This window comes from Diabrotica undecimpunctata, chromosome 1 (assembly GCF_040954645.1).
Source record: "Diabrotica undecimpunctata isolate CICGRU chromosome 1, icDiaUnde3, whole genome shotgun sequence".
In the NCBI taxonomy this organism is placed as follows: Eukaryota; Metazoa; Arthropoda; class Insecta; order Coleoptera; family Chrysomelidae; genus Diabrotica; species Diabrotica undecimpunctata.
This window is the reverse complement of record NC_092803.1, coordinates 224,942-250,658: the sequence shown is the minus strand read 5'-3', so window position 1 is coordinate 250,658 and position 25,717 is coordinate 224,942. Positions and strand designations below refer to the sequence as shown.

The window sequence follows — 25,717 nt, the reverse complement described above, 5'->3', positions numbered from 1 at the left end:
TTGAACAAGAAATAATGGCGGGACGTTTTTTCTAGTAAAGGCCTATAAGAAGTAAGTTTAAAAGTTAGAATATATAATTTTGTATTAAAATGTTTTCTTATGTATTTTAGTGTGTTGCAGTAGTCTTAAAACTAAGTGTATTTACTGTTAATACAATAGTTTGACAAATAGTTGACATTTTAAAAATTCCTTACTTACTAACTATTCTGATGTTTTGGCAACGCTGTGGGGATATGACGTCGTAAATCTTGAATGACGTGCAAGCATTTTTATATGAAAAGCATTTTTATATGCCAAAGATTAAATTACTTTAAAAATTCAAAATTATATCTAATTCTTTATAAAACTATATGAACTCATTTATAGAGTTTCTTAATGAGAATAAATAAAACAACCTGTCTTTTAAAATTATTTATTACAACAATTTATTAACAAAATAAATATAACTGCCATGGTTGCATCAATAAAAACAAACCAGTATTCTCAATACGAGAGGAATAAAAAAAACTTTTTAGAGCTTGTGAGTTATCATCTAGATATCACCTTATTGTTGACGTTTCTTTTATCAAGAATAGAACTATGTATAGCAGATACAAAAATTAGCAGAAACTTTTTTTAATGTTAGGTATAGAACATTGGAAGGAGGAACAATAGTAAGGAAACATCGTCCTATTTAAGTTCATTAAATACACAAGTAAGTTAGAATTCTTTTTTTATATACTAGCAATAAAAATATGACACAAGAACGCTATTTTAAGCCAATTTTGACTTATTTGTAGTGTAAAATAGGATGTGCGTTATTAAGCCTTCCATAGTGTATTGTTTGTTTGTTTCTTTAATTTTATTTAACAAATAAAAATGATTGTTTTGCGACATTTTATTGTTAATACTGTAATTTCTTGCATCATAAATTTACTTAATTTTAATATTATTTAATAACTGTCTTCAAAGCTGTTTTTAAGTTTGTCTACATACTTATTGGTAATGTGTAGCTGGTTTTATGAAGTTTTGAAGTAGAAAAGAGCTGTGAAAATGAGAAAAAGTTTTAAAAAAAGTTCAAAGAGACGACAGTGTTTGTAATGCTAGCAAATTGAGTTTATAAACGATTCCTCGAAGGTTTAATACAACTTTAGTGATTATATAAGGGATAGTAAATAATCTGCTAACTTAATACTTTTCTTTATTGCTTATTTTAGTCCAAAAGAAACAAAATTTAATGTTGAAAAAGAAAGATGTAAAAAAAAATTTCAATTTGTCAATGTATGAGGTCCTTTATATACAAAAAGTGGAGTTGCTAAAGCCAAATAGAATCTAAAACTTAAAAATAAAAGTTTGCTTCCATCTTTTAAAATTATGAAATGATAAAAAGTTATCTCAGACTATAGAAATAAAAAACAAACAAAAAACTTTTAACAGAATCCTGGATCCGCAATTATAGTATTTAGTTCTTCCTTAAAACTTTAGCAGTGTCTAAACTACGTACAACTCAAAACAATACCTTTAATTAATTTTACTTCACATCCTCTTTTTATTTTTCAGTATTTATTCTTATTATCTGACATAGCATCTTTGGTATGTATCAATTTTGATCTCACTTTGTGTGTTAAATTGAAAAAATAAATAATACATCGTATTATTAAAACCTTAGATCACAAAATAATTCCTGTACAAAAATATATACAACCTAAGATGGAACTTTTTCGCCTATATATACAATAAAGAAAGTTAAAACTAATAAACAAAGGAAGTTTTATTTTAATTGGTAGAGTCTAAACGACTATATACACGTTTCCTTGATATTTTGTATCTGTTGTACTCAATAGCCATTGGCCGACATTTATACCCATGTGAATTTCGTTTATTTCTCACATCGCGTTTCGGGTAGTTTTGACATGCACAGAACGCGTTGTGGATAAATTACAATAGCCCACAATGCAAAACTACAAAGGCCGTCGGAAACACATGACGAATATAGCTTTATGGCCAATATAAACACCCACAAAGGGAAATAGAGAAATCGCATATCAAATCTTACCGGTAACACAAGTTTTATTCAGTGTAGTTTCTGATAATGTCTAATACAACGGATGAATCAATAGAAAACTTTAAAAAGGAATTCGAGGATGGTTTGAATAAACTTTACCTGGAGTCAAGTATTAGGTCTACGCTACTTTTAAAAGGCGACAATAACAAACTAATTTATGAGGTTAAAGAAGCACAAGAATTACGAAGATTCGGCAAAGGACTGTTATCTAAACATTATCGAAGACTTAATCGATATGAATTATTAAACATTGGAGAAAATGAACATCTCATAGCCAAAAAAAAAATAACGAAGAGGAAATCAATTTTTTTGTTTATCGTGAGCAATTATTTGATATTGTGCATACAGTCCTCATACATATAGGACATAAAAGAGAAAAAGGTAGGTACATATTTCCGTTTTTTTTAACTATGTGTTAGGCACAGTCTAGGTTCCTCTCTCTCTCTCTCTCTCTCTGTTTCTCTCTCTCTCTCTCTTTGGCAAGTCTTTGTCAAAAACTCTTAAAATATTTTTTTATTATTTATAGGAATGAAGCAAGAGTTAAAGAAAAAATACCCAAATATCACCCGAGAAATTATAAACTTGTACCTTAGTAAATGCAGTCCAGTTGAAGAAAAAAATTCCAAAGACAGGCTTGGTTGTCAAGCCTATAATTTTTAAATATATGAACTGTAGATGTCAGGTAATTATAAAGAGCTAATAATTTTTAGATATGAAAAAATAATATTATTTATAATATGCAAACAGAGCCCGATGGTCCATATAACTTTATTTTAAACTACCAGGATTATTAGACTAAATTTTTGTTTTTGAGTTCGTTGCAAACCGAAACAGCACTTGAAGTGGCTGACCACTTGGTTGATATTTTTTGTCTAGTAGGTGCTCCATATATCTTGCAAAGTGATAACGGCCGTGAGTTTGCCAACTCGGTTGTTGTAGAACTAACTACTATGTAACCTGCTCTGAAAATAGTTCACGGTGAACCAAGACACTCACAAAGTCAAGGCTCTGTAGAGAGGGCTAATCAAGATGTCCGGGATATGTTGATTACCTGGGTAAACGATAATAATAATACAAAATGGTCCGAAGGGTTGAGATTTATACAGTCCAAGAAAAACAGATCTTTTCATAGAGGAATTGGTAGGAGCACTTATGAGGCCATATTTGGCAGTAGACAAACAAATGGTTTAGAAGATGCATCCGAAAGATGTCCTTGATAAACTACAAAATAAAGAAGACCTGGAAGAATTAACAAATAGCATGAAAAACGAACACGATGATGATTATTTAAAACTTTGAGAAAAAAGCAACAGTGTAAAAACCTGCCAAGAGAATTTAGAGAGTGAAGACAAATATATGAATCTTTAGAAATTCTGCACAATAATAACCTGATTAAAAATAATGAAGTTGCACCCAATATACAAGAAGGCAAAGTTGACGGCAATTTCAATGATTATTTAACCCAAAGAAGTAAGAGAATATTGAATGAGATAGAAAAATCACATAAAATGATGAGAGTCCAGGCATCAAAGATGATATGTGAGTCAAATAAAAGATTTGCTCCTTTAAAAAAAGGAACTAATGCTTTGATTCGAGTGCCGGATGTTAAAAGAGAGGTCGATTAACTCCAAGAAATGTATTAGCCATTGTTTCTGAAATTAATAATGGTGGCTTGTACAAACTGACTACTAAAAATGGACCACTGAATAGATTATTTTCAAGAAATGAACCCGTTCAATTTCGCAATTCATGTTTGAATCAATTGATATTAGTAGTAAGAAAATACCCTTGCGAACTGCAGCAAATATGTCATCCAAAGGTTCTGGTCAAGGTTTTCTCAGACGCAACTGTAAAAGGTTTTGTGGCGACAATAAATGTTCCTGTAAACAAAGGAACAAACAATGTTATTCAAAGTGTCATGGATCTCTGACATGCAAAAATTAATGAAGAAATTTTGTTTTAAAAATTTTTGTGTTTAAAACTTATTTTTATCTGCATTTTTAAATAAAATTAGAAGTTTCGCTTTGTGGGTATTTTTTATTGCCCATAACGCGAAAAATCGTTGTCTGTGTCCGACGGTCTACGTAGTTTCGCATTGTGGATCTTCGCATTATATCCACACGGGTTCTGTGCAAGTCATAAATACCCGAAACGCGATGTGAGAAATAAACGAAATTCACAACGCGTTTTGGTTATAGATTTCGGTCAATGGCCGAATTCGATTATTGAGTACAACATATCCATTAAGTACATAATGTTTTTGTACAAACCTGGAACAGTTGAGACACTCTATCGAAGAAAAAATTTAAAACTTAATAGGAAAAAAACAGAGTAACTGAAATGTTCATTTAAAGATGTAGCTGCCTCTACAACTAAGATAATATCTTTGGATCTTTGGATGTTAAAGTAATTGTGCATAGTAATAGTTAAAGTAGTTAGGATCGGTATTTTTAGGTTAGGAAGCATGTAGTAGAGTTGAGATGAAATGGAGGAAGTGGAAATGGGAGTAAATTAAAAATAATTCGTCACTCACAACATAAGAAATAAATCATCAATTATGTTTCTGTGAAATGATACACACATAATTTTTTGGTGAAGATGTGTGCTGTGGGTTGCATAACTACTAGTAAGTAAAAACATCCCGATTGAATAATTACAAATTATCTTTAATGGAAACTGTATGATTTGTTTCCAGTTAAAATAGTTCACTTTTAGATTTTCATAATTTTAATCTTAATTCCCCATTTCAGTAAATGGGAGGCCCTTATTAATTCTCCTTAGTTTAATATCTTCTTTTTACAATGATTACCATAAAATGAAGACATTGATATTTGTACCAATTAAATAAAACTACCTACAACTATATTATAACAGTCGTGTAAATGTCCGAAAAAATTCCTTCTCTAACAAACTGGCTGGTGTATTAATACTGATAATACAGTAGCTTTAAATTTCGATACCGTTTCTTTTGGCGACTACTGTAGCCTTACAAGCCTATTATCTCTCCAGACTAGGTTTCAAGAAGTGCATTAGCTTATTGAGAACCTTTCCCGTAGGTAAATTTAGTTCCACCAGCCCACACTTTCTACTCAGTCTATCGTACACAGCTTTCACACCACTAGTGAGCCCCTCCTTAAATTTATACGCCGTCCGGTCCACGGTGGAGGATGTCTTGATGCAATCGTCTCCACCAAATTCGCAGATCCGATAGTGGTGAAGAATTGCCGTGTCTGGGGGCACGTTCATGGTACCGTGGCCAGGAATAAACTCCCATATAAAGTGATTGCCTGCTTCTACGGTAAGTTCCGGCCGGCAGATGTATTTGGATCGCTGCTTCTGTGGATGGAGTTTCGTCTTTCGGCGCGTCTTCTTCATCGTAATCAAGTTGGCGGTCACTGGATCGTCAAACTCATACACCGAGTCATCGTCGTCCCACTGGAGATAGAAGAAGGCGTTTTGGAATGAGAAGGAGGCTGTGGTGCGGCCATTAACCCGTTTATTCAAAGTTCTGAAACGAGAGAACCTTGTTATTAATCAAAATACCTAATATATCCGTTTAACAATCACTCGGACACCTACAAAATAGTACAAAATACTCGAATAACCCTCCACGGAACAAAATGTGTGTTTGACAGTGATGCCATGTCATTAGAACGTATATGTTGCATGCTTCAAATATATTCATAATCGGGAAACAGCATGCCATATATAATAATTAATTAAGAAGCAAATTATGTCGACAAGCTTACTACAAGTAACTAATAGTAAAATGCAAGGCAAACGAACTGTTCATAAAATGTTCATCTGGTGAACATCTGTTGCAATCTGGCAACTAGTGGTTCTAATTCTATTGCCAAATCTATCCGTTAATCTATCAAAGGCGATTTGAGAAAAAATACCTAATCTTACAATTGACTGCAAATAAAATTGAAAGAAAAAAATAATTAATCATTCGTTTTTTTATCATGATCAGTGGCATTACAGCTTGTTATGAGCCAAAGCCTTCTTCAGAACAATCTTCCATTCGCTCCTGTCTCTGGCAACTCTTCTCCATGCTTTAACTTCGATGGATTTTAGATCATCCTCTATGTTATCTTGATACCTAAGTTTTGGTCTTCCTCTAGCTCGTCTTCCCACTGGTCCTCTTCGGTCGAAAATTTTTCTGATCGTTGCATCTTCATCTCGCCTAATTACATGTCCTATCCATCGAAGGCGTGTTAATTTAATACATTTTACAACGTCAGATTCCCCAAAACTTCTATATAACTCAATTCGTTTTTTTATATAGATCAAAAAATTAGAGAAGCCATAAAATAGTATTATAAAAACGTACTTTTTAAAAGCTTTCTTTATATTTGAAGCATACAACATATATGGCAACCATAATGACATGCAACACTGACATAGGTACACCAATATTTTGTTCCATGGAGGCTCATTCGAGACTATGTTCACATTACACTATTTTGTAGGATGTCCAATCACTCTGTTGCGACTAGTTTATCAGCGTGAACGAACAAATGGAAAATAATACTATAAAAAATGATCATTTTCATTCCGTTTAAAAAAACTTACTCAATCATTTGTCCTAAAGTATCGTTGTTCTTGGGCAGAATGTACTCGTCCAAGTCTATGAGCAAAAGGTGAGTATATTTGTACATGAATCTATACAGGCAGTCGTTAAGTGCCGCGAAGAGTCCTTCAGTCCTGATATCCTTCTGTGAGACCATATCCAAATTCCAAGGAAGCACTGTCACCAGACCTCGGTCTATATAATCACGTAGAACGCAGTCGACCTGGTTGCCTACGGTGTGGTTGTAGAACGTGAAATGATCGACTCCTAGCAGCCTATTCAGTTCTATGAATTCTATCAATTGGAGAGCCTAAAAAAGTATCAAATTAGTTTAGTATATTAACACAATATGACATTGTGACAGTTATTTATCGGCCTACTTGTTTTAATTGTCGTAGCACTGGAACCATTTACTAATTGCTGATATGTTTATCGTTTATATATTCCCATTCCAAGCATGTGTTTATAATTAAAAAACAATAAAGTTGATAAAATGTACACAGTTGAGGAGAAAGTAGCAATAATAAAGATATTTTATTCAGGCCCTAGTGCGCACACTACCAGTTCTTTATTTAATGTAACATATTCCAATAGACCAATTCCAAGCCAGTCAAAAATTCAAAGGATTTTAAAAAAGTTTGAAAATTCTGGAATTGCGATTCTTAATTGCACCCGTGCAAACAATGTAGCTGAGCTACCAAGAAATTTATAATATTAAAACGAAATCAATGTATTAAAAACATCAGCAGTTGAAAATCCTACAATAAGTTCTTGAATCACTGCAGACATTTGAAAAGAAATACATTACGTTCGTATAAATTTCAATGTCATCAAGAACTAAGAGAAGAATTGGGAGATGCTGAGAGACTAGACGAATTTTGTTACGAAATTTCAGAGAGCACTAATGCAGACAGACAATTAAAAAAAAACAATTTGTTCAGCGATAAATGTACACTTACATTAAATAATGAACCAAATGTTCAGAATTATAGAATTTGGTATAGACAATATTATTGTCTTTGGTCCAGTCCTAAAATAGTACAAAAAGACGAATTGTTTAAATATTTGTTATAGTTTAATTATTTATCCAGGCAGGATTCCGTTAATATTATGGTACCAATTATCACCTCTCTCCATACAGTAAAGACACTCATTGAAAAATCTATAGAATATAACAAACCTCTTGTCCTTACTCTCATAGATTTTCATAAAGCGTTCGACACGATCGAAATAGACAGCCTTATAAATATAAAAGCAATGAATGACAGCAGGATCGACCGTAGGTATAGTGAACTTATTTACGATATTTACAAAAATGTCACTATGGCTGTTAAGTAACGCGATAAAACCCGACCAATAAAAATAAAACGTGGAATAAGGCAAGGAGATAAATTGTCATCGAAATTATTCATAACGGCATTAGAGTATGCCATTAAGATGGTCAATTGGGACCACAGAGGATTACCAATAGACGGCGAAAAACTTAACCATCTCCGTTTCGCAGATGACATTGTTCTTGTCACAGATAATTTAGAAGAAGCCACAGATATGTTTAATCAATAATTGGACTTTGCATGTTCGGTGGGCCTTATAATGAACTTGACCAAAACGTAAGTTTATGACAACCATTTAACTATTCAAGACAAAGTGGTAGAACTGTTGGAGAAATATACGTATTTGGGTCATAAAATAAGAATCAGCAGGGATAACCAGAGACCTGGACTCGAACAAAAAATAATGGGTGTGTAGGGCATGTAATGCGGATGAAACAAAATGACCCAGCTAGAAAAATGCACCTTGATAGACCTATTGGTCAGAGAAGAAAAGGAAGTCCCAGAACAAGGTTGCTTGATAACATCTATGAAGACAGGAGAAAGATGGGAATACGTGCTTGGCGGAGGAAGGCGATGCATAGGGACGATTGGAGAGAAATTCTTGAGCAGGCTATGAACCACGCAGGATTGTAAAGCCATAATGATGATGATATTTGGGACTTTAAGATCAGAGATGTATATCAAAAGAATTTAATTTCATTATCAGTTAATTACTTGCTGCTAACAAAAAGACATTTTTAACAAATAAGTAAATGATGAATAATCCGTAATTGTGTTTATTTCTAATATATATTTAAAGACTTTCACATGAAAACAACTTGTTTGTCAATCTGTCATAATTAATCAGGAAAATATTTTAAATGACTCGTGTATTTTCAAGCATTCACTCTTTCAATTAGTAAAGACGCACTGACCCACTTTCTGGATAATTGCACATCATTTTCCAACGGCAAACAAATTTTCCAACTGAGGATAAAACAGTCCGCTTTATGAAAAAGCAAAATGGCTTTTGTATAAGTACGAACATAATTATAGCATTTTCATATTTTCTGTTTTGCTAAAATCCTCCTGTACAAAGCAGAAAATGTATGTCAATGGGTTTTATTAAGTTTTTTATATACTTTCGTGAAATATTTTAATAAAATTATACGTTTGGAATAGGGTAAAGGGTTTATAATGGAAGTTTAGAGAAATGTTCGGAATATTAGTCCAAGCGAGATAAAAAATTAATGATTTTGAGCAGTAATTTGTGAATTTTTGAAACAGGCACAGTGTTATAAAGGGCAATACCTGGAGTAACCTCTAAGTGAAACTCCAAACTGTTGGTTATCATTTTTTTATACTCCAGTCGCCAGAGACGAAAATACCTTCTTCCTTAAGTGCGATCACCGCGGCGGAGGTCGGCAATTGGCATAGCTATTCGGACTTTTGAGACGGCTGCTCTGAAAAGTTCATATGATAGGACCACTCTCTCAGGTTGCGCAGCCATGACATTCTACGTCTCCCTATGCTTCTCTTTCCTTGGATCTTTCTCTGCATAATCAGTTGCAGCAAGGTGTATTTCTCTCAAGGTGTAACATGTCCGAGATATTCCAATTTTCTTGTTTTAATTATATTTAAAATTTCTATTTCTTAATACCACTGAACCTCTAAAAATTATACGAATAAGCTGAATTTTGCCGAGAATTTTTATTTTGGGTCCCCAAAAAAGATTCAAAAACCTTTATCACTTTTACTCCCGGGCTTCTCTCTAATACCCCCTCGTACGGGGGTAAAAACGCAAAAAAATCGATTTACGCACAATCTGTACGCTGTACAAATAATTTAGCTGAAAAAATTTTAAATAAAAATATTTATTAGCACTTTTTGCGTAGAATTAGCCGATCTCCCACAAACAACATTTGAAGCGATCGTCGATTTTAAATGTCAGTTAGAATGCGTTTTGAAGGTAAAGAGTTTAGCTTTCGTATGCAATTTTTGTATTTTGCCGCAAATAAACTCAGATTGTATAAAAGTGTTAAATAAATAAACGTGGCGCGATTTTTTCCATTTTTTATGATTCTCATGAGATCAATGCAATTTATTCCTTTCACTGACTGGCCACTATGACGTTTAGATTACTAGAGCCTTCAAAGCTTATAGCATGAAATTTTAGTTTTGAGTTTTGTCAACATATGTAAGACATTTAAAATATGCTTAAAAAACGCTGGAATTAAACTTTGACATAACAAACGATATAAAACGTTTAAAAATTTTTTTCAAATAAACTACACTCAAAAACGTTTTCTTGGAGGCATTTCCCGTGTCTTGCGATCGCTTGTAATGTAAAACTTAAAATATTTTAAATGCCCCATATTTGTTTCCACAACTCAAAATTAAAATTTCATGTCATACATTTTAAAAATTGATCTCTAAAATTTAAAATATTACTACGAATGGTCAATGAAAGTGTTTATTCTCGGCAAAATACGGAAACGAAAGCTGCACTCTTTACTTGGAACAAAAACTGCACTTGGAACAAAAGATATCGAATTTTTACCGTCGAGCTGATACAAATTTTATTGAACATTCATTTCGCGAGCGTAACTGACATTCAAAACCGATAGTAGCTTCAAGCATTGTTTACGAGAGAACGGTTTATTCTACAGAAAAAGTAGATAAAAAGTGGTTAACCTTTTTGCATCATTTTTAGCGACCTAAAATTGACATTTTCAGCAAAATTCAGCTTGTTCGTATTATTTTTAGGGGTTCAGTGGCATTTCAGTGGCATTTTCGTCTCTGACGATTGGAGTAATCATTGATACTGCTAGTGAAACCATCACTGCGGCGGAAAAATGACTCATTTAACATAAAGTAAATCTAGCGGATCTAGATTTCTTTCGAGCATCAGACTAAATGTTTTGAGGGTTTTTTGGTTGACGCAAAAAAAAACTTTTTCATCTGAACACCAGATTTGTTCGATTTGTTGTCTGCTTCTGAACCTCCCTCTGAACTGTCTGCTTCTTTCAAATCTTTTTTTCCTTATATCTGCAGATGTTTTTTGACAATCATTTTCTTTAAATCTTGTTCAAAGACTTGTTCAAATCCTGCCTTATTATTTTACGCACAGTTGTACGTTTAATGTTTGTTATTTTTGATATTTTTCTTGAACTAATAACATCATTTTCCAGTTCCAGTTTTTGTTCTTCCCCGCCCTGTTTTCATTTTGATGGAATTTGCTTTCAAATGCTTTAGAAGTAACTGAAAGTGCTCACTTTCCAGCAGTTAAACTCCGGGAACATTTTTCCTGTTCCAAACTTTACAATTATAGGTAAATCAAAAATTGCTGATAGTTATTGTTGTGAGCAACGTAAAATATTGGATAGTTTTTTGTTGGAACCAATTCGACCAAGAAATTATTAACCGATCAATTGGATAGTGGCGTCAAAGCCTGCAAAAGCTTTATAAAATAACAATGGGGGACGACACATTCAGAATGAATTTAGTTAATTAATTTTAGGTTGTTTTATTTAATTAAACAATTTGTATTGCCTTTTGAATAAAAAAATAAATTTAGTAAAAATACTATTTACGCCCTTTCAGTCAGAATGTCATTCATTTTGCTCCAAATGCTTAAAATTTTAAATACAATTTGAAAGGGTAGTATTTTCGGATACCTATTAATAGTAATACTAATTTTTGAATTTAAATATTAACAGGCTGACTATTGCAACGACCTTGAAAGTAAACCTTTATAACAATGACCCTACTTAGACCCCCCTTAAGATGTTTCGTTAGTCTTATAAATTTTAATTTAAATATGCACTATCAATATAGGTTTCAAATTTCATTAAAATCGGAAACAAATAAAAAAGTTATTTAAGTTCAAAATCAAATCAAAAAATCAATTTGACCCACCGTGTATACATAACGAATTGTCTATTGTGTGTTTATGTAGACTTACGTGATAAAAACTGTACACAGTAATGATTTTCTGGCTTAGTAGATACAAAAAATAAAAGAAATGACAACTTTTATTGGAACATTGCGCATTAGAATAGAGTCCATTATCACCACCATGGAATTAACTCACCATACATCCCAAATACATACAAATCTGGAAATTACCATATCGTGACAAGGCACTTACCCTATTGTATTCGAAGTGCAGCGGCTTGACACAAACACCGAACTTGTAGGGGCTCGAGAGGCCAGCGCCGCCGCCTCCGGTGCTGCCCATCCCTACCGCCCCCGATGTTTCGTTATGGTTGTTAATGACCGCTAGCAGGTTCGCCGGCGGGTCTCTGATCCTGGCCACGACGCTCACCGCCACCGGTATAGTCTTGTTCGTCAAAGGACACATCACAAAGACCGCGCTATATTTGAGGTTCCAATTTTCTCGGATGACCTAAAACATAAAACAGATTTCGACAATAAGAAAAAGACGTGTTGTGAAATAAAAGCGATAAAAATATTAAAGTTACATGTATATTTCGCATGTCCTTAGTTTAATCCAACTAATTAATAATATTAATAAATAACTGTTACGTATGTTTATTATAGGTATAGTTAGGATTTTTGGTTACTATATTATTGTGAGTTGGCAACAAGTGACAAGAGACAGACTGAAGTGCGTGGGCTTGTGATTGGATGTTGACATAGAACTTGATGCAAGTAATTACATGTTAGGAAATACATGTTATAAAACTCAATATATAATATTGGTTATTCCGACAATATATATTTCCCATATCGTCAGTGTAATTCGCATAGTGCGTAACTCCATTTGATAAAATTTTACAAGAGAGCGAAAAAACTAATTTAAATGATTAAACTTGTTACCGATTGGCAAGAAATTAGTTACTAGTTAACTCAGGTAGAATTTGAATGTTCTATTTTTCTGAAAAACGGTTATTTATTTTTTTTAATGCAAATAAACCAGTAGCATAAGGATTACTCATCGGTAATTGTAACAGAAAAATGAATACTTAAAAAATTTTAAATCAGAAAATATAAAATGAAATAAGCAGAAGGCTAATTATGAGGTAACTGATCATAAAATAAATGGTAGTCCTATTGTATACTTTTCTTCAGTTGTTGCAAATGCTCATATTTTTCTTTCTTAATGGGAATTCTACCTCTGTATAAAGCAGACAAAGATTCAAATCTAAAAATTTTGGATTTGCAAGTAATCTGACAGGAAAAGTTTTCCATTCCATGTCTAATTTTGTAAAATATATTTTTGTTTGTTTATTTAATTGCCTTTAGGTCAACTACCTGGGGATCTCCGACTTTTTTCCAGGTCGATTGATGAGATAAAATTTATATTACCTTCAATGTTTTTAAAAAAATCATGCGATAAGTACTCTACTCTGTAGGGATTTTTCAAACATGCTTTTTCGCATATTATTGCATAGTTAGCAGGTACATTAATTGTGGATTTTCAAATCAATCTTTCTGTCGGAGAATGCATGCTATCTACACAGAATTTTTGTTTTGAGCAACGCAACCATCGCTATACAAAATATAATTAGTTTTTTTATCACGAGGATTGGCCTCTACTTTCTTTTTAAGGAAATTTTTACTATTATGGTTGCAAACTCATTAGCTATTACCCGACCCTCTGTTTCATTCCACAAAAAACATTCACCTTGCTGGCGTTTTAGATCGTAAATCGTGAAATTATGTACGATAAGGTTTGTTTTGTACTAGAGGGAGCTCACATTGGACTTTGGACAGAGTAGCACAGATTGGAAATCAATTATAAAAACTTCATTATCTGATTCTTTGTGAGTAACCTTTTCTTGACGTGCTTCGTTTTTCAGCAGAATGTGAAAATTGTACTTATCTTGCTAAATTTTCTTTGTTTCAAAAGCTACACAAACATCGTACATCCTTTTTAGGCTGGTATAAAGATAAATTTTGTTGATCGAAGATTATGGAAAATCTTGATTCGAGATAGAATTGTTATAGGATAAGATAATAACGCTTTACAAGAAAGAATGTTACAAGAAATAGACTTAACTTTGCAGAAAGAAATAGAAATAGAAATGCAGGACTACATAAACAGTCAACACTCAAGCAAAACCTTAAGACAAGACAAGAAAAACATTTAAATGCATTCAGAAAAACGAAGTTCATACATAATAAGATAGAAAATGGCCCAGATAGAAAAACTTTTAACTGCGGTAGGTGTGGCAAAAATCACAGACCAAGAAAATGTTTGGCGTTTGGAAGAAAATATGCAGCTTGCAATCATTTTGCGTCACTGTATAGACGATGCAAACTAGGTGAAAGAAACACAAAAAGAAAGAAGGTACTGAAGAGGAAGAGAACTCGGGTGCTGAAGTACTTTTTAGAGTTGAGTAAAACGAATAAGATAATATTAGAATCGAATAGAACAATGTTAATTGTGTAAAATGGGAGTAAATTTAAACCGGTACGATCAGTAACATTAGTTAGTAAAAAAGGCTCAGTTGAGGCAAATCTTAAGTTTCTCATAATGAATTTGGCATCAGTACCCATATTACCGTTCCAGGATTGTATGAAGTTTAATTTAGTCTTCTTCTTCTTCTTCTCCATTCTTATATGTAGGCTTTAAAGCCTGTTTCTTCTTCAATATTAGCCTCCTAAATTGTTTAAATTATCATACCATCTTTTTCTTGGTCTGCCAATACTTCTTGGTTCATTTGGTGACTTATCTCGTGCTATTCGTATTATCATATCCTCTGTCATTCTACTAGTGTGATCGTTCCACTCCTGTTTCCATTTTGTCACCCACTTATGTCTTCTATATTGCATGCCCTAAGACAAGACACAAAAGCAAAAATCTATAAAGCAGCAATTAAAACTATATTAACATACACGGCGGAGACAAGACTTGCCACATTTAAAACGAGACGACTACTAGAAACAACAGAGATGAAAATACTTCGACGAATATCATTGAAAAGTCTGTTGGATAGGGAGAGAAGCGAAAACATAAGAAGAGTATGCAATATAGAAGACATAAATGGATGGGTTACAAAACGGAAACAGGAGTGGAACGAACATATTAGTAGAATGGCAGATGATAGGATAGTACGAATAGCACGAGATAAGTCACCAAATGGACGAAAAAGTATTGGTAGACCAAAAAAAAGATGGTGCGATAATTTAAACAATTTAGAAGGCTAATATTGAAGAAGAAACTGGCTTTAAAGCCTTCATACAAGAAGGAAGAAGAAGACGAAGAAGTATCAAAGTAGACTCTGTAACACATAGTCAAAATAGTTACATAAAAGAAAATTTCTTACAGAAAAATATTGAAGGTATTTCATGACTGGGAAGTATAGAAAATTATAAAATGAGGTGGGTTTATAATGTCGAGCAAGTAATAAAACTAGTTAGAAGAATTCTAGTATCAATTAAAGATCAGTTGAAGGCTACTTTGATAGATTGAGAAACAAAGATATAATTTCAAAAGTAAATCCACCATAACGTTGTGGTGTCATAATTTATTAATAGTAGAGAAGCCCAATAAAAATCTAAGGTTGTACTTATATCCTAAAGGGTTAAACAAATGTGTACTAAGAAAAAGCTATTTGATTTCCAGTCTTAGTGTTTTAGATTTAAAAAATGGGTTCTTTCAAGTGGTACTGGATAAGCGGAGCAGCTGCATATGGGCGTTTGGTACTTCTTTTGGTAAACATCGTTTTTTTTTTTAAATGCCTTCCGGCATAACATCGGTACCAGAGGTAATGCAAAAATTAAACACCAGCATCTTTGGCGGCATACAAGGAGTTAAACACTGTAGCTGCAGAAACCATTAGGGAACATGACGAAATAATGGAAAAGGTTTTACCAAAAGCAAGGAACTTTAATAGCAGTAGGCTACAATACAAAGTGGATAGATGCGCGCGGCAATCACTGCAAAATAAGGAGAATTCTCAATTTATTCCCTAATTTCCTGGTGATAAACATCTAACATGCACTCAAGGAGTTTATTTTGGGCTGTGTTTGAACTAGCTCCTTAAATAAGCCTCTATTTTCTGAATTCTCCTTTTCGTCGTGAACTTTTAAAAATCTTACTTATACAATTTATAATTTGGTTCAAAACATAAAGAAACTCGAAATAAATAGATATAAACTGAAAATAAATAGGTACGATACTAGTAGATCTTCCTTCTTAAGCTCCACACGAAGATTCTCATTTAAAGTATCATTTAAAGTTCAATATAGCTCTATCTGTGTCACTTACACAGAATACTCGTAAAATCTTTCTCTTTTTATACGCACCAGTGCGATAATAGTACAAAATTATCCCGTAGAATAATCTACTCTGGAATAACCTCCGGTGTGTGTGGCGGAGGTTGTATTACGCACATAATAGTTGCCAGATTTTATATAATTTATGAAGATAAAAAGAAATACACACAAAAAAATTAACAGTCATTAAAACGTTTTAAAGAATAAAAAATAGGTTTCTGCATACACATACGGTAGTGCCTGGTCTACCTCACGGGCTGCCACTGGGTTAAAGCAATATTAAGTTTAGAATCTCCAAGAGATGTAAAATCTCTTTAAAAGTTTTTGGGTATGGTCAAGTTTATACCAATATTTTCAGAAGACTCTGGCTTCATAAAATTAGAGTGGCGTAAGGGAGAAGTTAAAGAAAAAGTTTTTTAGGCTATTAAAGAAAAATAATAATTTGCGCTCACACACTTTTGGACAAGAATAATGAAATATTGTTGCAAAATTGACCCCTTAAATGTTGGGTTAGGCTCTTGTTTGTTATAACATGGGAAGATTATCACGTTTTATTCGCGAAGTTATATAGAGAGCTAAATTATATAGACTCTAATTGAAAAATAGCTGTTTGCGACATGTGCAGCAGTGAAGAAGTCTAATCAGTGTATTTATGGAATATACGTATATAAATCATACGTTTAATATAGTTTATTCTGACAACATACCTATATCTTCCATATATAACAACCTCAAAAGAAGAGGTTATAGAAAGCAATAAAGAAAAAACGAGAGGAAAAGAGAGAAAGAGACGGAGGAATATACATCCCGTTATATCCCACTAAAACTCCCCAAATTGACCTTCCAACAATTAAGGTAGAACCTTTCGTAGACTTGTTGACGTATATTTGCGTTGAGCGATGGAACGAGAGAGAAAGATATGCGGAGACGAGCAAACAAGAAGGTACATTAGTTTGAGGATTTCCTGTTCGGATTCGTTGTAATGTTATTCAGACAACGCCGACTATTAATCATTTCTAGAAAGTAACGTTTGTATGAGGCATTCCGGACAAGTTTCGAGCGAAGATTAGCAGGAATATTGAAATTCTTTCTGAAGTTTCGAAATGGCGCATTAGCTTTAAACAAGAAAGGATGAACGCGCATTCTGGGGCTATGAATGTAAAATGTGGGAAGACGAACCTTTAATAATTAAAATCCCTCTTCATAACTTTCTTTCCATTTATTTCTACACTAATTAATTTGATTCATTAATATAATTAATACATTTAATTAATATTACTAATCAGTCTTTCCATGCACATCTCGAAGTTGAAGATTTGTTATTATCAGTACATTAACTAATTTTGATATCGATCAGCACTCCACATTTAGATTTTATTTAACAAATTTTTTTTAATTTTATCACTTCCCTCATGCAATCCTTCATTACCATTTCAACGAAGATTATTCGTTTTTCTACGTTTTTTATTAAAAAGAAAAACTTTTAAAGTAATTTTCCCAAAAGAGGGCCTTTTGCTCGCCGATTCCTGCTAAATACATTATGAAGGTAAAAACTGCAAAAGGAAACCTCATTCAAAGAGGAAATTTAATATACGCTCAAGTCCTTTAAGCCTCTGGACTCCTACGCGAAGTGACCTTTCTCGGAAAGCTTGAAAGAGGTAATAGTTTTATTTTTTGATCTCCGATCTCCGAGTATGGCGCACGTCTTTTCACGAAGGTCATTCTTCTTCTTGATATTGGGTTTGTTACAAAACACAAGCTGATACACACGTTACAAAAATTATTAAGTATATATTAGATGAGGCCCTTCCCATACCAGTTAGCCTAAAGTTAGATTCATAAGAAAATTAAATTTTAAAGAACAGAAATAAAACCGCAGCGTAAATTTTAGAAGTTTTCATGAATCGAACCACATTTTTGAATTTCCAAATTATAGAAAATATTTTATAACGTAATGAAAACTATTGATTAAACAGAATAAGAATAAATAAAAAAGAAAACGCATAAAATATGTAATATTAACAAATAAAAAATATGAAAGTTTACCACTGAGTTACATCCCCTTTATTTTTAATGACATCCACAATTCTTTCAGGAATAGTTTTTACCAAGTTCTGACAAAATTCTAATGTAAACAAATCCCATATTTCTTGCAATTTTTCCTTCAATTCGTTGACAGAACTGGCAGGATGTTTTCTCCAAGCTTTTTTCATTTCGCGCCACAAGGTCTCTATCGGGGACAAGTCGGGACTGTTAGAAACCTATTCCAGAAGTGGTATGCCATGGTCTTCAATCCATTTTAAATTCTTTTTTGAGGTATGACAACCTGCGCCGTCCCGTTGGAAGACAAAATCTTCGGCTGATGTTAAACGGTGTTCCATAATCAGTAAAAGAAATTCTTCTAAAATATTCAAATATTTGTCCGTGTTTACAATCCCATTGATAAAATGTAACTTTCCCACACCTCTAGACGACATGCTGCTCCAGATCATGACAGATGCAGGAAATTTGACTTTTCTCTTTAGACAGTCGAGATGAAAAGCTTCATTTTTCCTGCGAATGACGCAACTGCTACTTCAAATCTGGACTCGCAATCTGGACACACTTCAATACAATCACTGCATTGTGTTGAATCCTATTGCGATTTAAAATAAAATGAAATTTATTAAAAAAAATTCGTCCTAATTTTTTCAAATATAAAACTTACTTTGTAAGTACCAAATCCTAGTTTGTGGGCCTCCCGGTGACATGTTGATTTATTAACGTGCTTTCCAATAACTTCACTCCATAAAACATCTAACTCTTTATAATTTGCTCATCGATTTTTCACTATAATGCGTCTTATTGCCCTTCGATCTGGTTCGGTCGTCACAAAACCTAGAAATCTACGAAAAAGTAAAATAACCGAAGCAGATCGAAGGACATTAAGACGCATTATAGTGAAAACTCGACGAGCAAATTATATGGAGTTACGCGTTTTATGGAGTGACGTTATTGGAAGACACGTTTCTAGATCAAAATGTTACCGAGAGGCTCACAAATTAGGATTTGGTACTTAGAAAGTAAGTTTTATAGCTGAAAAAATTAGTACAAATTGTTTTTAATTTTTCATTCTATTTTAGGCTAAGGAACAGCCACTTTTAACATTACAACAAAAGAAAGATGGTCAAAAGAGCATAAAGATTGAACTCAGTCGCAATAGGATTCAATACAATGGAGAGATGAGTCCAGATTTAAAGTGTGTTGGAAACAGTAGGAATTACGTCATTCACAGGAGAAATGAAGCTTTCCATCCCGACTGTCTAAGAGAAAAGTTAAATTTCCTGTATCTGTCATGATCTGGGGCAGCATGTCGTCTAAAGGTGTGGGAAAGTAACATTTTCTCGATAGGTCCAAATATCTTGGAGTAATACTAGACCGGTCACTAACGTATAAATTCCACTGTCAAAGTACAAGACAAAAGGTTTCTACGAGAAACAACCTTCTCCGGAAACTTGTAGGGAGCAAGTGGAGTGCAAACCCCCAGGTCTTGAAGACAACAGCTGAGGCCTTATGTTTCTCAATAGGGAAATATGCTTGTCCCGTCTGGAGTAGATCTAGACACGCCCAACAAGTCACCACGGCGTTAAATGAAACATGTAGAACAATGACCGGTTGTATGAAGCCTACTCCTCTACCCTTATTGTACCGGGTAGCAAAATTCGCATCAGCGGACGACCGTAGATGCGCCTCACAATATGTGGAGAAGTTCAGACAAACTTTCGATGAAAGGCACCAATTATACGGGTTTGACGAACCGCCAGGAATCAGCCGACTTAAATCAAGGAAAAGGTTTATGAGAAATGTCAGCGTCGAACCACCCGAACTGTTCCCCTACATCCAGAACGACCTAATGGAATGAACCTGCTGGACTGGAGAACCTGGCGGACACTCAATCGCATACGCACAGGTTTTGCCTCTGTAAAAAAAACCTCATTAAATAGGGCATCAAGACAGACAGCGACGCACTTTGTGAATGTGGGGAAATACAGAACGTGGAGCTCCTGAGAGTATGCAGACTTTGCCCATCACAGTGCACGCTCGATGATTTATGGCTCGCAGATACAAAGGGTGTAGACGTAGCCCGATATTGAGCAGAAAAACTGTAGTCGGATCCAGACACGAAAAAGTAAAGTAAGTATCGATGGGATTGTAAACACGGACAAATATTTGAATATTTTAGAAGAATCTCTTTTACCGATTATGGAACATCGTTTAACATCAGCGGAAGATTTTGTCTTCCAAACAGGTTAGCGCAGGTTGTCATACCTCAAAAAAAAGTTTAAAATGTATTGAAAACCATGGCATACCACTTCTGGAATGGGTTTCTAACAGTCCCGACTTGTCCCCGATAGAGAAATTGTGGCGTGAAATAATAAATGTTTAAAAAAACATCTTCGTCAACGAATCAAAGGAAAAATTGCAAGAAATATGGGATTCGTTTACATTAGAATTTTGTCAGAACTTGGTAAAAAGTACGCCTCGAAGAATTGTGTATGCTATTGAAAATAAAGGGGATAACTCAGTGCTAAACTTTCACATTTTTTTTGTTAATATTACATATTCTATGCGTTTTTTAAAATTTATTATTATTCTGTAATCAATAGTTTTCATTACGTTATAAAATATTTTCTATAATTAGGAAATTCAAAAATGTTGTTCGATGCATTAAAACTTCTAAAATTTACGCAACGCTTTTATTTTTGTTCTCTAAAATTTAATTTTCTTATCAATCTAACGTTGGGCCAACTGAGATGGCAAGGGTGAGTTCCCATGAGTACAATTGTGAGTTCGTTATGAATAAAATCAAAACAGACATAAACAAATTAAAACAGAAAAACACATAAATATGTAGAAAAACGAATCACACAGGAGACACTACACAAAATTTAAGATTAAATAAGTATCACTACATCACTACATTTAGGAGCTTTTGTGTACTAAGGAGAAGAGAAAATTTTATTAGCAGCCATCTAAACCACTTTTTTGTAAAATTTATTTAAGGAGGCATCTAGGAGGGTTGTTCTGCTGTGATCTTGCAAAATGTCCTGCCCATCTTAGTCTTCTTATTTTTATAAGGGATACTACGTCTTTAACAGCAAATATATGTTTATATCTGTGATATATCTCATAGTTGTACTTCCTTCTCCAAACACCTTTTTCACAGATGCCACCGAATATTCTTCTCAGGATCCTTAGTTCAAATATAAGCAGGAGGTTTTCATCTGCCTTGGAAATGGTCCATGTCTCCGACCCATATGTCAACACTGGTTGTATAAAGGTTTTGTATATGGTTATTTTTGTTTTTTGGCTTAAGTTTCTGCTTCTCATATGTCTACTCAGTCCAAAATAGCTGATACAATTTTCTGCAGGATTCCTAGTTTACGACTCAAGCCAACTTCAAAGCGCTGCAAAATCCAAAGAAATTAATGAAATTGAACAAATTTGTAGTGAAAATTATTCTATGAAAAATTTTCTATGATATTGTTCTGATGTAATTTTATTGTAAAATTACCAGAAAAAAAGTTATAAAGCCCAAAAGAAAATTGGCTCTAATATTCTTAGTTATTTTTCTTTATAACTTTTTTATTCTCCATTTTACAGTTACAAGTAATCAATAAAAAGGTATAGACAATTTAATTCGCTACTATAATATCTAATAAAATGTTTATGGGATCGCTAATTTCTCGAGATACAGCGTGAAAACACCCCCAAACTTGAAATAAAACTTATACTTGTTTTTTAACACATCAAAACAAAATACAATGAGACTATTGAATATACAAAATAATAAGAACAAACAAATAAGAAAGAACACATATTATTTTATATTCTTAATTAATTATATAAGTTTTCCACAAACTTAGCATTATGATTCTCAGTAGCCTATTTAACATTTAAAGTAATTCGCAAGATAACATTTTTTCGCAGAAAACTTTTTGTACAGGTCCCCCTAGTGTCTTACCTTTACTTTAGCAGGAACGGTGATAGAGACATGGGCCGACGCGTTGAACTCTCCAGCTTTGTACCACAATCGGCAAAATACTCTTTCCGCGCCCCGGGTCTTCGTAGCAGCGATGATTCGCACTACCCTCTGACCTTTTCTTTCGTCGTAGTAGGCCGAGAAGACGAAGAATTTGTATCTGAAACAATCAGCTTGGAATTAGGTCGTGCGCCTCGAAAAGAGGATAAAAAAAATTTAACAAAGAGTAATATTCTTTTGTACAATTTTTTAAGCTATACGGGAAAATTTTTTGTAGGCTGATCAATTGGGATTTTTGTCTTTCCTCCCTTCTTAGCGTTTGTTAATGTTGTAGTTAAGTTTATGGAATATTCATTATGAAAATCACTCTATTAAAAAGAGAACAATACTTTAGTTCGTCTAAATATACTTTTCTAGTTAAATATTGAAAAACAATTTTCTCGACCAATATCGCCACAACTGACAGTAAGTGGTATTAGTCAGTAATGGTAACTAAAATAACAGCTTTCAATATAATACCGCCCTTCGGCCTCAATTTAAACAGCATAAAATATTCAATTTTAATAAGATTCACGAGTCATTTAATGGAAAAGGGTAGCAAGAAAAATCGATGGCAGGAAACATTTGAGAATATCGTGATGCTAAACGGTGAAATTTAGCCTTCAAATACAACCTATTTATTTTGCGACCGTCCCGAGCACTTTATTTTCCAGATACACGAACGTGTACCGCTTCCTAAACGCCTCACTTCTTGGCCTTTGGCCTTGGGGTCTCAAATTAAATTTTCGAAATTGTTTACAATAAATCACAGCTCACATCCAAGATGGATACTATTATTCAAACGCCACATTACTTGGCAATGTATGCCAAAGAGCTGACAGATCAAGAGAGATCCTTTAAAAAATGCCGTAACAAGATTTTCGTGTTTCACTTATGATTTGTAGTGGTCAATACCGAGGAAGAGATCCAATAAAAAGAAAAATATGGACATTTGTTCACAGAACTCTTCAATTATATATCATTACTAGCTGACACGGCCAACTTAATTAAATAAATTAAAGCATTAAATACTGTGTCAAAGTTCAATATCAAAAAAATAACAGAAAACTAAAAAAAATCCCAAAATATTGTACAGTAAGGTCTCGTTCTATGCGGTGGATACGTTCCTCAGAAAAGCGCATATAAAAAATCGCATAAAAAAAAACATTACTTGCCTTGGACAAGTAAGGATACGTTCCGTAGCCTTCTAAAATTACACAAAACCAAGAAAAAAACAAAAAAGTTTGCAGAAATTAAAAGAAATAGGCTGCATGATAAATTACTTCGAATCTTTGAAAGAAATTCATACAGAAGCTTAAAAAAACTTGTAAAATTTCATTTTATGGTAAAGTAATAGATACATATAGTTTTACATTTAGATTTTTAATCATTATCGCTATCTGATAATGGTTTGCACCGTTAGCGAAGTGGCTCAAAATCATCTTCATCGTCAGAAGAAACTGTCTCTGTAATAGATATTTGAGGTAAAGACGATGGATTTTCACAAACTTTATTGTCGTTCTGTGTAGCTCTTCCTTTTCTGACAATGTAATCAGTAATTAAACTTTGCGATCATGATGCTAGTAAATTTTTATGTGTCGCGATATCCTAACATACAATTGATGGATTCGACCGTTACTTGATGGAAATTCATTTTATGTAACAATAAAACACTGAAAACTTTGTTTTCAAAACTTCCACAAAATTTATTTTAAATTCTTATCACTACAGCTGTTTCGGCTAATTGCCTTTCTCAAGTGATCTGTTTCTGGCATGGGTTTACACTTTATAGTCTCTAATGAAATAGGTTGAGGAGGGGAGAACTGTTTGTCTCAAGCTGGTCATTCAGAATTATATCTGTGTTTTTTAATTTGTTGATTTCCATAGATTCTAACAAAGATAGCTTAAGGCCTTTATTTTGAATGTGTAGAATTTTAAATTCGTCATTAAAAGAATGATTATGATCTAGAAGGTGAAGTGCGTATGTAGAATCTTTTTTTCTATTATTGAAAGCCCTTTTATGTTCTGCTATTCGTTTATTAAAATTTCTACCTGTTTGACCAATGTAAGTTTTTGGGCAGTCGCCACATTTAAGTTTGTACACACCACTGTGTAAGTGTTTTTTATGTTGGCTCTTGTTGTTTTTAATATATTTGCCTAGGTTGTTATTTGTTCTGAAAGCTGGTGTTATTCCTTTCTTTTTTATGTGTTTGGCTATTTTTGTTGATATTTTGCCTGTATATGTAATCGAGCAGAAGGTACTGGGTTTTTTCTCTGGTGGTGGAAATACTAAGTTCAGGGCTTTCTTGTGTAGTTTTTGATTTAACATTTTATTAATTGTTTGTTCGTTGTATCCATTGTTTACTGCTATTTGCTTAATGATATTTAATTCTGTCTCAAAATTGTATTTTGACATAGGAATTGCTGTTAATCTATGTAACATACTATGATAGGCTGCCAGTTTATGTTGTGTGGGATGGGATGATGAATTGTGAATAGTCGTGTCAGTATGGGTAGGTTTATGAAATATGGAGAAGTCATGTTTGTTTTTAAGTCTGGTAATTTTTAAATCTAAAAAATTTACGGATTGATTTTGTTCTGTTTCTATTGTAAATTCAATATGACTATGAAGAGAATTAATATACGATAAAAATTGGTCGAGTTGCCTGTTAGTTCCTGTGAAACATACCAGTACCTCGTCTACGTATCTCCACCAATATAAAAACTGTTTGAATATGGGATGTTTTGAAATCTTTGTCTCTAGATGATCCATAAAAATATCTGATAGCAATGGGCTTAGAGGATTGCCCATTATAAGTCCTGTACTGTTATTTGTATATAATTCATTATTAAATTCAAAGTAGTCCTGGTTTATGCAAACTTCAAGAAGATGTAAAATTTCAGATGTAATGATTGTATTTGTACTATTTTTATCTAAAAGGTTTTTTACTAGAATAAAAGTTTCTGTAGGAGGAATACTAGGAAAAAAATTTTTTACGTCAAATGAAATTAATTTGGAGTTGTTAGGTAACTGAAAAAGTTGTATTTTATTAACTAGTTCTATTGTATTTTTTATGGTAAATTTAGGTGAAAATTTAGTGTGTTCTAAAATAATCTCTAACAGTTTTTTTGAAAGTTTATATGACGGAGCTGTATAAAAAGACACTAAAGGTCTTATTGGGTGATCCTAGCATACAGTTCTGCAGCTCACGTAATAATTTAAAGGCTCGTTCAGAATTGGGGTCATTAATAAGAAAATGATTTTCTAATTTACTGCAAAGTTAAAGACCTTATCGAATTGATTTGTCAGTGAGGGGGGTTGATTTTTCTTCCTCATCATTATCATCTTCTAGACTAACGACGCCATCTAAAGTTAGATCTAAAATTTGATCAATTATATCATGGTCACCATCCAAAAGCAATTCATCTATATCATCGTGGCTGCAGGTATTAAAACCATCTCCATCAATGTCATGTGT

General features: G+C 33.3%; 1 protein-coding gene across 4 annotated transcripts in view; it reads right to left on the bottom strand.

The window, feature by feature from the left end:
- Nucleotides 1-398: 398 nt before the first annotated feature.
- LOC140442963 (uncharacterized) overlaps nucleotides 399-25,717 on the bottom strand; it is a 122,211-nt gene continuing 96,892 nt past the window's right edge. For all 4 annotated transcript variants that reach the window (XM_072533950.1, XM_072533942.1, XM_072533931.1 and 1 more), the window contains 4 exons: nucleotides 22,182-22,359; nucleotides 12,081-12,338; nucleotides 6,620-6,927; nucleotides 399-5,552 (listed from right to left, as the gene is read on the bottom strand). In XM_072533950.1, coding sequence (XP_072390051.1) covers nucleotides 5,042-5,552; nucleotides 6,620-6,927; nucleotides 12,081-12,338; nucleotides 22,182-22,359 — 1,255 coding nt within the window. In that variant the 3' untranslated portion in view covers nucleotides 399-5,041. The remainder of the gene's footprint in view (nucleotides 5,553-6,619; nucleotides 6,928-12,080; nucleotides 12,339-22,181; nucleotides 22,360-25,717) is intronic.